The sequence below is a fragment of the Phocoena phocoena genome, chromosome 16 (genome assembly GCF_963924675.1).
Source record: "Phocoena phocoena chromosome 16, mPhoPho1.1, whole genome shotgun sequence".
Classification (NCBI taxonomy): domain Eukaryota; kingdom Metazoa; phylum Chordata; class Mammalia; order Artiodactyla; family Phocoenidae; genus Phocoena; species Phocoena phocoena.
This window is the reverse complement of record NC_089234.1, coordinates 27,399,088-27,414,589: the sequence shown is the minus strand read 5'-3', so window position 1 is coordinate 27,414,589 and position 15,502 is coordinate 27,399,088. Positions and strand designations below refer to the sequence as shown.

Genomic DNA, 15,502 nt, shown 5'->3' with positions numbered 1-15,502 from the left:
TGGAATCTTAGTTCCCCAACCAGGGATGAAACCTATGCCCCCTGCAGTGGAAGTGCAGAGTCCTAACCACTGGACTGCCAGGGAATTCCGTGTATACTTTAATATAAACATCTCTCCCCAGCTATCTCCCCTTCCACATATACACACATCCTATTTACAGAGTGCTGGGGTGGTGGAAGTGTGACGTGGGCCCTGCTGTCTAGCGGTCTGCAGTCACACACAACCGCACAAACTACGAGACTGTATATGATGAAGTGCCAAACTGAGCTTTGGGGAATTCTGAGAAGAGGGATGACATGTCTTTCCCAGGGTCCCTTCAGTTAAATAATGGCAGCTACTTTAATCCTGTTCACTCTCTCTCAGGCCAGTGCTCATCTGCCTATTCCCCCACCCCCTGCTCCTCCAGAGCTCAGATTCTTAGGCACATGTGATACTCAGTTACCTATGACCCTGTGGCCCTCATCATTTTGGTCTTATTCTTGGGCCCGTATCAGTACTGTCACGGATGTCAGAGGGAGGATCAGGCCAGATCATGGCTAGAGCTCAGGTTTGATTCAAACCCTAGAGGGGGTTTTAATAGGTGGTGGGAAGGAAGCATGGCCTGAGTTGAGGGGAAATTGCAAGGCCAGATGGCATGGGAGGACTTCCCTAGCTGAGTTTAAGGGAGTTGGGGAATTGATTCTGAGGAGGCTTCCTAGGTTGTTGCTGGGTACGATGATTAAGCCTAGGCAGAGCAGGATATTTGCCTAGGAGGAACTCACTGTAAGATCTGGAGTAAGAATGATATTCAAGATGAGCTGGAAGGGAAGGCAGGTGTCTGAGTGACCCAGTCCCCAAGGAGGTGAACCCCAGTTACATCTAAGATTTGGTTGAGTGGACGGGTGCAAATGGTTGTGGCTATTTAATCAGAAAAACAGCATTTTCTGTGTGCACTTCTGGTCAAGCTGTTACTTCATCCCTCCAAGCCTGACCCCCTTCACCTCCTCAGACCTCGGCTGGAGACCCTTGAGCTAGGAATCAAGACACTGTTCTGTGGTGAGAGCTGCCCCAACTCTTGGTCTCCACCTACTCTGGCCCTCTGCCCTAGGCAGAGAGCAGAAGGAGGTGGCAGGAGCACAAGAAGTGAGTTCCAGGTTAGAGGACTGGCCAGAGGGCCTTCGGAGAGTTAAGCCCCGAGAAGAGACGTGTGCACATCCCCAGGAGCAATCAAGTCCAAGGGGTTCTAGGGCTGAGGGGTGGGAAGGTAGGATCAGCCCTTCGAGGGCGCACGGGGTGGTGAAGCCACTACCAGGGGGCGTTACCGGGGCCGCGGCCCTAGGGGGCGGGGCACGCCAGACACCCGAGGGCTGTTTGTGAGCCCTGACCTATAGTGTAGGGTGAGGAGCGCCCTTCCCCGCAATTCACCCTGTTGGCCCCGCCTCCCAGGCTCCCGCCCCACCCCCCCGGCTCCGCCTCCACCCCGCCCCTCCTCCGGCCGCGGCCCCTTCTTCCAGCCGCTGGTGCTGTGGTGCTGTGGGGCCGCGGAGCCGCGCACCGCTGTCTCTATGGCCGGGGATCTGAGCGCAAAGGTGAGAGAGGCGTGGAGTGCGGGCGGCGGCGGCGGTGCCCGGACCGGGGGGGCGGGGGCCAGGCCTTCCCACGTCTATTAAACCCGCCAAGCTAGGCCAGGCCTTCCTCACCGCCAAGTCCCCTGGTCCCGAGTAAAGGCTCTAGAGGGGCGCGGGCCAGGCCTCGGGCCGCGCTGGGAGCAGACCCGCCACCGCAGAGTCGGGAACTAGCGTGGGGCGGGGGCCCGCGTGGCGAACAGTGTTCCCTGGGATCTGGGTCACGTCTCCCAGCATCTGGCTGCATCGAAGGAGAGCTTGTCCTCGAGCTGCAGCAGTAGAGACCGAGGTTAGACCTGAGGACAGGAGAGAACCGCGGACTGTCCGGGATGGAGGAGGGAGGGGGTAGCGGGGGAGGGGCTCTCAGGCCTGGAGGGACCGCCATCCTACTGGGCAGAGGGAGATACCACCTACACTAGGCAGGTGGACATCTGGGATGAAGGTCGAGAGCCTGCCCATCCTACACTGATCCTGTTTGCAGGGTGGCTCCCCTCCTCAGTTCCCTCCGCCCTAAGATCTAATAGAGGGAAGGTGGTCAGAGTTCAGGGGGCTGGCCTTGGGAGAGGAACCCAAGCTGTGGAATCGGGGGGTGGAGTGTGGGATGTGGACTGGAGACCTTGAAGCCTCGTTGCCACTGGGGGAGGGGGTTGGCAGCTCCGCCCCCCCCCTTTAGCCCCATCCTCCCTCCCAACAAGTTAAATGGGGGCTGAGAGCTCCTGCCCAACTCCCATATCTAGAACTGCAGTATACATGGGAGTAGAGGAGGACTAAGTTACACATTCCATTGCATCTTTACTTTGCTAAAACTAGGGGCCTCCTCCTGCCTGGGTTAGGTAGCTCCTCCCTCCCTTACAGAGCAGCCTTGACCCATGCACCCATCCTATTTGAGCATGCGAGGTCAGAAACTTCCCCCATCACTACACACACACACAGACTCACAAACACATACTTGGATTCTGGCCTTAGAATTGGGACTTTCGGGAAAGGAGGCAGGGTTCTGCTCTGCATCTCAACCCCAGTGGACACTGGCAGCCTCCAAGCCTGCAGTGAAAACTGGACCCCTGTATGTACTTATGCTTGTCTCTGCGTAGATGTAACTGTGTTTGAGGACTGTGTGCGTACGCATGTAGTTGATCCTTTTGCAAACATGACGGTGCCTGACCCACTATATCTGTGGGTTTGTGTGCATGTCCCTACATGTACATGTGTATGTGCAGGACCCTCCTGTGAATAGGTGTACAATCCTTCATAGGGACATGTGTGGGTTTATAACTCTCCTTGTTAACCCCATAGGCTGGGTGACTTGCTGAACAAATGGGCATGTAAATACAACTTTACATGTAAGTATGTATAAACATGTGGCAGGCCCTTTAGATGAACATATGTGTGCACACACCTCCCTGTGAACGTGTATGTGCATGACTCTCCTGCAAGTACACGTGCTCACAGCCCTCTGATGAATATGTACGTATGTGTGTACCTATGTGCACACACATCACCCTCCTCTGGACATAAGTGACTCGTTTAAACCTGTGTAAGTGTGCCATGCACCACACTCTGAGTGTGGTGCCATGCACCTCCTCTGACCTGGGGTGTGTTCCTCTTGCCCAATTCTAGAGGCTGATCCCTCCTAGCCATAGGGCTCCCCCACACCCCCGCTTCTGCATTAAGGCCCAAAGGTAAACAGGTGTGCCTCCACAGTGAGAGATGGGGCATGCGCTGTTTGCCTGGGGCCTCTTGCTGCCCCAGCCCCCACACCAGGGGCCCATGCCCTTTCTGTGAGCCCGGAACTCTCCTCAGTCTACTCATACTCCATTCTCCCCTCTCTGGGCTCTGCCCACCACAGTGGTGACCTTTACCTCTTGAAAAAACCCTCCAAGTTCCTGTTTTCCCTCTGGCCAGTTCCCAGTCCTTCCTCTCTCTTAGAGGCCACATAGTTAATATTTGACCTGGAAGGAAAGGAAGAGGCCAGTTGCCCCCCTGGCCTCGTCTGATGAGATTGGGTGGGTCAGGTTTTTCTCCACACCTAGCCCAGCCAAGCCTCAGGAACTTCAGAGATCAGGCCTATTACAGGGATCACATCAGACCTGCCACCTATCCCAACCCCACCCCCAGCTGGTTGGCGTGAGGGAGGGTCCTGGTGTGGGAATAGTCTCCAAGATGTGCCAGGAGAGGTGGCCGAGAGCTCAGGGATCCTATCGTTCACCTTTTACATGTTGCTTATGTCACAATTAAGTGACCTTGCACACTAGAGACTCCTGTACAGGTATTACAACTGTACAGTGGCAGGGGGTGGAGAGCAGAGGCAGGCAGATACACCCCGAGGTGCCTGTGAGTGCCTGTTTGCAGGTAGGGGCACGTGTGGATGCTTAGCCAGAGGGTATAGTACAGACTCGCATGGGCAGGGCAGAGATGTGCACCCCCTTGTAGAGGAATGCCGAGGAGGAGAAGTATCTAATTAAAGACAAATTCCAAAGGGAGCTTTCAGGCCAGGGAAAAGAAAAAACAAAGGGAAAACAGGACAAAATAAACAAAGGCCCATTAAGCATCTCTGCCCAGGCCTTCCTGCATAAGGCACCCCCGCAGGCGCCAGGGGCAGCTGCTGCCTGAGTTGGGTCTCCCTGTTGGGAAAAGGCACTCTCCCTAGGAACCCGAGCTCCACCAAGATGGAGGCCTAGCCAAGCTTCTGACTCAGTCAGAGGAGGGCTATTACCTTGGGTTTGGGTTGAAGGGAGTCTAGGGTCTTGAAAGTGGACAAGTTCCACCCAACTTCCTGCATCAGAACACCGAGGGAGGCAGAATGGCTGAATCCATCCTCTTGTGGGAGTTTCGTAGATGCTGGGCCTCCTCCCTTTGGTACCACCTGAAGTCTGAGGGTAATGCTATCTACTTTCCATCCACACACAGATGAAAGGGCTTTTTTTCCTGTTTTTTTCTTCAGAAAACAGACCTCAGAGAACCAGGACTAGCCCTGCTGTTGGGGCAGGGTGACGCCATCAGTGACCTACAACCCCTCTGTGACCCCACAACTCCCTCTCACCATGGCATTTGTATTTGATGCCGACAGGCAGCATGTAATCCATTTCTCCTCTTGACCTCTTACCTGGGATTCCATGGCCACACAACCCTGTGATTCCATGTCTCCCCAGTTCCAGGACCCCCCCTGGCCCCATGACTCCTGACCTTCTAAGTCACCTCCCTGGACCTTAACCCCTGTGACTCTTCTTCCCATCATCCCCTTAACTCTGGCCCTGGCTCCCCTGGGGGGTCTTGTTGGTCTGGGCCTCCCCAGGAAGATGTGGGGGAGGCTCTGGCCCCTCCTCCTGAGCTTCCTCACAGCAACTGCAGTCCCTGGACCTTCGCTGCGGAGACCATCCAGAGAACTAGATGCCACCCCGCGGATGACCATCCCCTATGAAGGTTAGACATCCCCAACCTCGAAAGGCAGCAGGAGCCAGGGCTGGGCATGGGGAGTCAGTCCCAGAGCTGGGCTTATAGCTTCCCCTCTCCCCAGAGCTCTCCGGGACCCAGCACTTCAAGGGCCGAGCCCAGAACTACTCAACGCTGCTGCTGGAGGAGGCCTCAGCAAGGCTGCTGGTGGGAGCCCGAGGCGCCCTGTTCTCTCTCAATGCCCACAACATAGGAGACGGGACTCACAAAGAGGTCAGCCCCTGGAATTTGGACCACCAGAGGGTCTCCAGCTTCATCCAGCTCCTTGGGACCTCAACTTCCTGGAAACCCTGTCAGCCTTCCATAGCCTCCTGGTCAGACAGCACTGCCCTTCCTGACCCAGGTCTCCCTTACCTCCAATACTCTTCCTGAAACTTACCCCCACCCTGGGGTCCTATCACCTTGTCCCACAGGTAGTGGGGAAAGGCAAAGGCATTGGGTTCAATGCATCAGCCAATTCCCTTTACTGCCCCCTCCAGATTCACTGGGAGGCCTCCCCAGAGATGCAAAGCAAATGTCATCAAAAAGGGAAAAACAACCAGGTATGTGGTTCGCCCTCTCCCCAGCTCCCTTCCTCTTTCTTTTCAGTGGGGGATGTCGGGGTTGGTGGGGACACAGATGGAGAGGTACGGATCAGCCAGTCCGTTGCAGCAACCACAATAAGCACTGTAGGTGCCACTGGAGTGGCAGGCCCTGGGAGCAGTATTTTTAATCCAAACATCTGGTGACCTACTAGCTTGGTCTGAGACAGCATCTTAACCTCCTCTGGGCTCCCCAATAATAATCATGATAACAATAAGTAATCTCTAGTAAGTGCTGACTTAGCTATTATCTCATTTAATTCTAAAATAACCCTATGAAACAGTATTATCCTCCATTTTACAGATAAGAAAAATGAGGCTTTGGTCAAGGAATAGCTCAAGTACCCAGTTTTCCGTGGAAGGTGTATTAGTGAAGTGTCAGCCCTTTCTGGCTAAAGAACAGGGTGTCTGCAGGGGTCCTGTGTCTGGCTATGAAACAGATCCATCTGGAGAGCTTTTTACAGAGTGGGTTTTTTTTGTTTGTTTGGTTTGGGTTTTTTTTTTTGGTTTTTTTTCTTGGCCATGACCAGGGATCAAACCCACGCCCTCTGTAGTAGAAGCACAGAGTCTTAACCACTGGACCACCAGGGAGATCCCTGGAGAGCTTTTTAAAAATACACATTCCCAAGGCCCACTGGCCTGGGGATTCTGATTCGGTGGTGCTGAGGCAGCTGCATTTAAAGAGGCGTCTCCAGGAGATTCCATCAAAGGCTGCCTCTTAGTATAACATGGGTAGAAAATGGGGCTGGTGAGGCAGATGGAGCCCAGTTTATGGAGGGCTGTAAACACCCAGCTCGGGGTTTGGATTTTATTCTAGGACAATGGGCACCCTCACCATTTGACACTTTAGAGAGTCTCAAACTTTAATGTGCAGTGAACCACCTGGGTGTATTATAAATGCAGATGCTAACACAGTAGGTCTGGGGAAAGGCCTGAGATTCTGCAATTCTAACAAGCTCCCAGATGAAGCTGACACTGCTAGTCCCGAACCACACTTTGCCTTTAGAACATTTCCCAAAGCATGTTCTGAGGAGCATTAATTTTCAAAAGAGATGTTTAATAGTTAGATGAGTTTGGGAAATGCTGTGTGCTCAATCCCACAATGCACAGCAATACCCTTAAGGCTCTGAAAAGGTAGGTTTTACCTGTGGTTTCCTACTTATTTGACCACAGAATTCCCCCTCCCAGCTCCATTTTTTTAATGTAAACATCTTGGGGAAACACTATTATAAGAATATTTATTTGGTCCCAGGCACTAGATGGCTTAAAATAGAGTGAGTCTGGAGGCATGAAAGGCAGTGAGGAGGTTGGGGGCATCATATGGGTCAGAGGAGGGAGGCCTGAGCAGGCTTGTGGAGAGGAGGGATGGATGCCAAAGTACTGCACCTGGTGAGGGAGTGGGATGAGACAAAGAGGGCTGCATGGACTCAAACCCTGGGTAATAGGCAGGAGGAGAAATCATTAACAAGGCAAAGAAGTCAAGAGGGTGGCAGCTTAGGGCATTTGATGGGCAGAGGAGGCCAGTGTAGCTGCTGTAGGGTGAATTAGGCCACAGGAAGGGGTAGGGCCCTATCATGTAGGGCCGGGAGCATATGGGACCCTATGTTCAGGACTCTGGTGAGTCACTGAAGGGTTTTTAAATACAGCAGTGACATGATCTGGATTACATTTTTTAAATATGCCTTGGAAAGTGGGTTGCAAGACGGTGCTGACTGGTAGAATCTCTCTGGAAGGAAAATCCAGACAATGGTAACAGCAGTCTCCTTTGAAGGCAACAAGGATAAAAAGGAGACTGTTTACAACATATCCCTTTCTACCTTTGGAATTTTACACTGTGTGCATGTATTCCTCATTCACTGAATAAATAAATGGTTTCTGTAAAGCGTGGCAGAGAGTTGGGAGAGCTGCCAGGTGGTCGCATAGCTGCCCAGGGAAGAGGTGATGGTGGTAATTTGGACTAGGGTGGTGGTAGTGGAGGGGGAGTAGACCAAGTCATGAAACATGTAGGACAAAGACTTAATCACAGAGAGAGACTGAGTGTGAGGGTGAGGGAATGGGAAGCAGCAAAGATGACGCCTGGTTTCTGGACTGAGTGACGGGATGGACTGATGAAGTGGGAAAGACTGGATGAACAGTTTTAAGAGGGAGGATGCAGGTGAGGGAGGGGAGGGGATGAGCTTGGTTTCTGACAGCATGAGTGTGATGTGTCTGTGGGATATCAGGTGGAGCAATGGCTAGAACCTGGGGGTAGATTTGGTAGTGCCACCCCGAAGCAGGTGTGGGAGCTCCATGACTGGGGGACAGTGCTGAGGAGATGTAAGAGAGAAGCATCTTAGGGTGGTGAGAGCCCTTGGAGCCCCCGAACTGGGGGGTGCAGGGGACTACAGAAGATGCAGGAGAAGCCAGCCAAGTGTGTCAGGCAATCTAAGAGATAGCCAAGGGAAAAGGGGTCATGCCCCTGGGAGAGCAAAGGACAGTGAGTTCCAGGGAATAGTCTGTGTTCTGGGCAGTGAGAAAGCCCACCAGGCTCTTGGAAAGAACTATTTGTCCTGTGGGTGGGGGCAAGAGCCAGACCACAAAGCTGGCCTAATGGAAGCAGTCTCTAAGGAGGCCCAGGGCTCACAGCCCTCCCCCACCTATCCCACAGACCGAGTGCTTCAACCACGTGCGTTTCCTGCAGCGCCTCAATGCCACTCACCTCTATGCGTGCGGGACTCACGCCTTCCAGCCTCTCTGTGCAGTCATTGTGAGTATGCCTGTCCCTGCCCTGATTGCTGGTCCCTGACCCTGGACTGGTCTGATCTTCGGCAACAACCCTGGCCTATCAGGATCAATGACCTCTGGCCCTTCCTTCATTCCCCCAGGATGCTGAGGCCTTCACCTTGCCAACCAGCTTTGAGGAGGGGAAGGAGAAGTGTCCTTATGACCCAGCCCGTGGCTTCACAGGCCTCATCATTGGTAAGCATGCCCTCCTCCCCACATCGGCCCCTCATCCACAAGCATGCTGTTTGCGGACACGGATCTCATTGCTAGGACTTGCCACCCATGTGTTATGTGTCTTGTTTTGTGTGACATGTCTGTCATGGCTGGCATGTCCCTGCCTCAGATGGAGGCCTCTACACAGCTACTCGGTATGAATTCAGGAGCATCCCTGACATCCGCCGGAGCCGCCACCCGCACTCCCTGAGGACTGAGGAGGCACCAATGCACTGGCTCAATGGTTAGGAGGACGAGGCACAGGATGATGGGGGGCAGGGGACCACTTCTTCATCTTTACTCCCTTGGGCAGTTGACCATCCCATCCCCATACCCCCAGGTGATCGTGTCTATTCCTGTGTGTTGTTGAGTGAGGGCGGTTGGGGGAGATCCCAGCCTAACTCAGAAGCCACCTGAACTGCCTGACCCACAGATGCTGAGTTTGTGTTCTCTGTCCTGGTGCGGGAGAGCAAGGCCAGTGCAGCGGGTGACGACGACAAGGTTTACTACTTCTTCACGGAGCGTGCTGCTGAGGAGGGCTCTGGAAGCTTTGCTCAGAGCCGCAGCAGCCACCGTGTGGCCCGTGTGGCCCGTGTATGCAAGGTGAGGAGGACTGAGGGAAGGGCCAGGGTGTAGAGGCTGAACCTCTGATCCTGGCCCCTGACCCCATGCCCCTACCTCCCCAGGGAGACCTGGGAGGGAAGAAGATCCTGCAGAAGAAGTGGACCTCCTTCTTAAAGGCGCGTCTCATCTGCCACATTCCACAGTATGAGACACTACGTGGTGTCTGCAGTCTGGAAGCTGACACCTCAGCCCGCACGCACTTCTATGCGGCCTTCACGCTGACCACACAGTGGTCAGTGCAGGGACAGTGGGGAGGCAAGGAACGGGGACAGCATAGGGGCTGGAGCAGAGGTCAGTGAAGATGAGATAGGATCCACTGGGGGGAGGCTGGCTGCAGACAGAGAACTTCAGGCACGTCCAGTGGCCTGCTCACCCTCAGGAGAGGCCCTGTGGGCCTGGAGCAGGGATTGGTCAGGGTAACGGTGGGCTCCAGGCCACGCAAGTGGGCAGGCTCCATTCAGTGTGACTCAGCCCCGTCCCCTATGTCGCGTCTCTAGGAAGACCCTGGAGGCCTCAGCCATCTGCCGCTACGACCTGGCCGAGGTGCAGGCTGTCTTCACAGGCCCCTACATGGAATACCAGGATGGTGTCCGACGCTGGGGCCGCTACGAGGGAGGGGTGCCGGAGCCCCGGCCTGGCTCGGTGAGTGCCCAGGCCTGGGGTCAGTGCTGAGCAGACGGGACCCCTGAGAGGGGCAGGAGGTCTAGCCTTGTGGGGAGGACGGGCAGGTGGCAGAGTCCTGAGGTTCACCACCCCGTCCCCCACCACAGTGCATTACAGATTCATTGCGCAGCCGAGGCTACAACTCATCCCAGGACTTGCCATCTCTGGTCCTGGACTTTGTGAAGTTACACCCACTGATGGCTCGGCCCGTGGTACCCACACGCGGACGGCCCCTGCTGCTCAAGCGCAGTGTGCGCTACACACACCTCACGGGGACACCTGTCACCACGCCAGCTGGACCCACCTATGACTTGCTCTTTCTGGGCACAGGTGCTTCTGACCCCTGGCCTGAGCCCTTTGGTGACTGCTGGCCTGAGTCCTTGATCCCTGTTGACCTCCAGCCCCCTGGATGACCCCTGATCACAAAACCCTGATGACCATTGATGTTGATTCTTCAATAAACACTCACTACCGGTCCCCAATGACCACTAGCTCTTGGTGATTGCTGACTCCTGTCACCAACCACAGTGACATTTGACCCTAGTCACTAATGCTTCTAAATCCAATAATTCTTGTCATGACTAGCTTGGAGTTCCCAATGTCCAGAGGGCCCACTGCTACTGGCCGAATCCTTGTCCCTGACCTCATGACTCCAAGCTGCTCCCATTAGGCTATTGCAGGGGGCTGAGAGTAGATTCCACTGTTGGAGTCTGACCTTCTGCCATTCCCATACCAGCTGATGGCTGGATCCACAAGGCAGTGGTCCTGGGCTCTGGGATGCACATTATTGAAGAGACACAGGTGTTCAAGGAACCCCAGTCTGTGGAGAACCTGGTCATCTCTCCGACACAGGTAGCCCCTGACTTGTGACCTCAATATTCTGGCCTTGCCAGAATAAGTGGAGGGAGTGGGGAGGCTGGGCGGTGGCTGTGTGTGTGTGTCTGTAAGTGGGAGTGGGGTGTTGCCAACCAGCTGTCCTCTCTGGCTCCTAGCATAGCCTCTATGTGGGGGCCCCTAGTGGAGTCATCCAGCTATCACTGTCCAGCTGCTCCCGCTACCGCTCCTGCTACGACTGCATCCTGGCCCGGGACCCCTACTGTGGCTGGGACCCCGGCACCCATACCTGCGTGGTGACCACAACCGGAGCCAACAGGTCCCAGGGTAGCAGGTGGGAAGCCATAGGGGTGTGTGAGGGTCCCCTTTGCCCAGGGGATCGGGCCTGAGGGGTGGAGGAGGGCCTGCCAGCTGCAGGGAGTAGGGGCCAGTTGTTGGTAACAGCTTTACTGACCCTTCCACTGGGGAAACTGAAGCCCAGTTCTCCTTGTTCATAAATCCCAATCTTCTGTCTCCAGGACAGCACTGATACAAGACATAGAGAGAGGAAACCGAGGCTGTGAGGGCAACAGGGACACAGGTAAGTGACGTCACGGATGTGTGGCTGCATAGCCTGTCCTCTTTACCATTTGATGCCACTTGTATGTGCATGTATGATTCTGAATGGCTGTGTCTGTGCTTTCAGCGAGAATGACCCAGCACAGAGCAAGTACTCGACAAATATTTGTTGCAAAAAAAAATTGTAAATAAGGAAACAGGTTCAAGATGTGAAGTTTTTTGTCACTTCTGGAGCTTACAGCCAAGTATATGCACAGGCAATCAAATGATCACACAACCAATGAATTACAATTATTTTCTTTGGTTTTTGTTACAAAAGGAATAATTACAACTATGACAAGGGCTTGCCCCAAGGAAGATCAGATGACCGAGCTGATAACTGAAGCAAGAGCAATAATCATAATCATAATCATAGCTAATATGTACTGAGTACTTACCATGCGCCAAGCACTGATCAAACACTTACATGAACAATTTCATTTATTCTCAGAGCATTCCTATGAGAAAGGTGCCATTATTACCATCTCCGTGAGGGGCAATCTCTCTGGGGCACAGAGAGAATAAGTAAACTACCCAAAGTTAAATCAGCTATTAAGCAGTAGGGTCTAAATTTGAACCTGACCCTAAGCAGGCTGCCTGGAGTTTGTGCTTTTGATCACTGTTATGCTCTCTCCCCCAAGTTAACTGGGCAAATAGAGGGCATGGGGAGGGGGATGACACCCAAGTAGAGGGAAGAGCAGGCAGAGCAAGCTTGGAGTTTGAACAACAAGAGAAGAGGCTGGGGAAATGGGCGGGACTGTGCTGAGGCAGGGGAGTGGCATGATCGGCATAGTGTTTTTAAAAGGTCACCCCACTGCTGCATGCAGAATGGATTAGATGGGGGCCAGCAGCTGGGGAAGGAGAGACGTGAACAGGTCTAAGATAGATTCTGGAAGCAGAATCTTAGTGAGGGTTAGATAGAAAGATGAGGGGGAGAGAGAGCCAAGGGAAACTCAGGTTTCTGGGAAATGGCTGGTAGCACCATACATGGTGATGACAATTCAAGAAAAATACCTGGTGTAGGCTGGGAGGGAGATTTTGGCCTTAGTTCCTGTGACATGTCCAAGAGATGCCCAGCATGCGGAAGATATTCAAATCTGATGCTCAGAAGAAGAGAACTCTTTGTTGGAGGTAGAGATGAGGAATCATTGGCAGATGTCAGGAGGAATTGAAACCACTGAGAAGGGCCAACGTGAACCTTATGTGGGAGCGTGAGCACAGAGAGCTTAGTCAGTTGTCACCGTAATTCCAGATTCTGTGCTTGGTGCTGGGGACCTAACAGTGGACCACCTGGCTTGCCATCTCCAATGCCTTCCCAGGACAGGCAGGCAATGACCACTTCTCCTGTCCCTCGCTCCCTCCAGGGCCACCACCACCACTGAAGACCCGTTCTGTGCTCCGGGGTGATGATGTCCTACTGCCCTGTGACCAGCCATCCAACCTGGCCCGGGCCTTGTGGATGCTCAATGGGAGCATGGGCCTGAGTGATGGGCAGGATGGCTACCGCGTGGGTGTGGATGGGCTTCTGGTAACAGACACACAGCCTGAGCACAGTGGCAACTACGGCTGCTATGCTGAAGAGAATGGCCTCCGCACCCTGCTGGCCTCCTACAGCCTCACAGTGCGACCAGCCACTCCTGCCCCTGCTCCACAGGCCCCTGCAATGCCTGGGGCACAACTGGCGCCTGATATGCGGCTGCTCTATGTGTTAGCCATTGCTACACTTGGTGGCCTCTGCCTTATCCTGGCTTCCTCCCTCTTCTACGTGGCCTGTCTTCGGAGAGGTGGACGAGGACACCGACAGAAATACTCACTGGGTCGGGCCAGCCGGGCAGGGGGCTCTGCTGTGCAGCTGCAGACAGTGTCAGGCCAGTGTTCCGGAGAGGAAGATGGTGATGATGGGGAGGGGGCTGGGGGCCTGGAGGGTGGCTGCCTCCAGATCATCCCCGGGGAGGGGGCCCCAGCCCCGCCACCCCCGCCACCCCCACCACCACCGGCTGAGCTGACCAACGGGCTGGTGGCACTGCCCAGCCGGCTGCGCAGGATGAATGGCAATAGCTACGTGCTCCTGAGGCAGAGCAACAATGGAGTGCCGGCAGGGCCCTGCTCCTTCACAGAGGAGCTCAGCCGCATCCTGGAGAAGAGGAAGCACACACAGCTTGTGGAGCACCTGGATGAGAGCTCTGTCTGAGCCCAGCCTCCCAGGACAAATGCTCTTCCAAACCGGCCTGTCTGCCCCAGGCTGGGCCGCTGCCTCCCCAGCACAGACACCCTACCTTCATCCCTACAACTCCAGGCCCTTCTCCCAACTTTTTGATGTCCCTGTAGGGCTGGCCAGAGTCAGGCCCAGCCAAAGCCCCCTTCTCAGTCTCCATGGACCCATCTGTGAGCAGCCCAGGCCAACCGGTGCTCCTCAGAGGTAGGTGCTCCCTCAGGCTCTGCAGACCCAGAGCCAGCTCCTGTTCCCTTTTAACCTAAGCACTTGGGAGGAGAGGATGCCATCCTCCTGCCCCATTCATCTGCTCAAAACCTTCTTTCTCCCAGTCAGGGCTCTGCAGGTCCAGATGGCCTCAATGTCACCACCCTCTGCATGGCCCTATGTGCTGGATGGTCCTGAAAACAGACAAGACCTCTGCCAGCCACCAGAACCACCTGAGCCCTGTGTACATACATGTGTGCACATGGAAGAATGTCTATCAGCTGGGCTGCAGGGCCCCCACGCCCACCTCCTGGTGCATTCTTGTTTCAACCCTTCTTCTGGACTTTGGGTACCCTCCCAATTTGCCACATCCCATCCTACCTAGTCCTCTCCTGTAGTCCCAGCCCTGTGTGATGACCTCTTTGGCAAGAGCTTGGGAACAGGCCAGCCTGGGGAGGTAAGACTACTGCATCATTCACTCTTCTTCCTTAATGTGCAGCCCTTGTAAGTCAGCCTCCTTACCCCCTTAGTCACTCTCAAGAGTGACAGAGACAGTTCCAGGCATGGTCTTCCTCATGAACATGTGCTTACATTTCCACTCACATGCACCTTCTGAGCCTCCCCTTGCTGCGCTGGACCTGTGTCTGTTGGGTTTGATCCATGAACATTTCAGAGGGAGAGCTCTCTCCCATTTAGCTGTCCTCACAGACACTTCCTTCGGATGGGTGACCAACACTGCACTCAATGAGCCAGCCTCCCTTTTGTGGACCAAACATTTGCTACCCCTAGACCAGAGCAGGGGGAGAAGAGATCTGATGTCTCACCTGGCACATGAAGCCCGTTCTTGGAACTATGCAAAGGATAAGAGGCTGGGAGTTTGGATGCTTGGCTCCCACCCCTGTCCTACCTCACCGGGGCACTTTCAGGGTCCAGGGGCCTCTGAAGTCTCCAGGCCCATATGGGACAATCAGAACCTGACTGAGCTCCCCCATTCCCCTTGGGTGAGGGTGACTGTTATTTTTGTAGCTGAGAACGTGGAGTCCCACGGGATTTTTACTGCCCTTCACCCGGCCTCTCCCCCCTCTACCCCACAATGAATGTATTTATTGTAAACCGGCTACCATTCTTTAGGAATGCCCCCGCTCACGACCCAGGGAGGCAGGAGAGGCATGTGACAGGGTGGGGAGGCTGGGCTCAGTTCCTCCCCCCACTGTTGGTTAATAAATACCCTCCTTCCCCACAGCTATGAGTGGTCTGCTTGGTCTAGACTGGTCTTCTGATCACCAGGGGACAGGCTTCTGAGCCTATGGTAAAGGTGCTGCAGGGTTGGCTTTGCTTCCCATAAAACCATTTGAAGAGGAAATTGGGCTCCTCAGCTTCCATCCTGACTGTCCTGGGCAGGTACAGTCCTTTTTTGAAGGCTCTCACTATTTATTGATCATGGTGATAAGGGGATGACAAACAAAATTACGACAGTTCAAGGATTCATACAACAGTTTCTAGGTTTTTACCTCCTGGCTCTTTTTCTCACCATCTCCCCCCATCCCTCACCTCATTTTTAGCTAAGCCTAGAAGATGCTGCCTATTTCTCAGCTGGCCTGAGAATCACTCTCTCCAAGGGTCAAGCCTAGATTAATCACGTGGCCTTTGATACTACACCATCCTGAAGAGTTATTATTCACTTTGCTTCTGGTTTTAAGATAAAAAAATGGCATTACAGTTTAAATATCTGCATATTTTGAAGTAGACTTCAA

At 54.1% G+C, this 15,502-nt stretch overlaps 1 protein-coding gene across 2 annotated transcripts; it reads left to right on the top strand.

Moving 5' to 3' along the window:
* The first annotated feature begins 4,900 nt into the window (after positions 1 to 4,900).
* SEMA4G (semaphorin 4G) lies at positions 4,901 to 14,988 on the top strand. 2 transcript variants are annotated; one of them, XM_065894097.1, is made up of 14 exons: positions 4,901 to 5,024; positions 5,119 to 5,267; positions 5,534 to 5,596; positions 8,283 to 8,381; positions 8,500 to 8,593; positions 8,742 to 8,855; positions 9,045 to 9,214; positions 9,298 to 9,467; positions 9,733 to 9,877; positions 10,006 to 10,228; positions 10,635 to 10,750; positions 10,891 to 11,051; positions 11,251 to 11,312; positions 12,694 to 14,988. In XM_065894097.1, exons 1-14 carry the CDS (start codon positions 4,901 to 4,903, stop codon positions 13,518 to 13,520), a joined length of 2,517 nt encoding a protein of 838 aa, XP_065750169.1. In that variant the 3' UTR covers positions 13,521 to 14,988. The 2 variants fall into 2 exon arrangements, with proteins under 2 accessions (XP_065750169.1, XP_065750168.1); XM_065894096.1 differs by having other exon boundaries at positions 10,891 to 11,066.
* Positions 14,989 to 15,502: the final 514 nt, after the last annotated feature.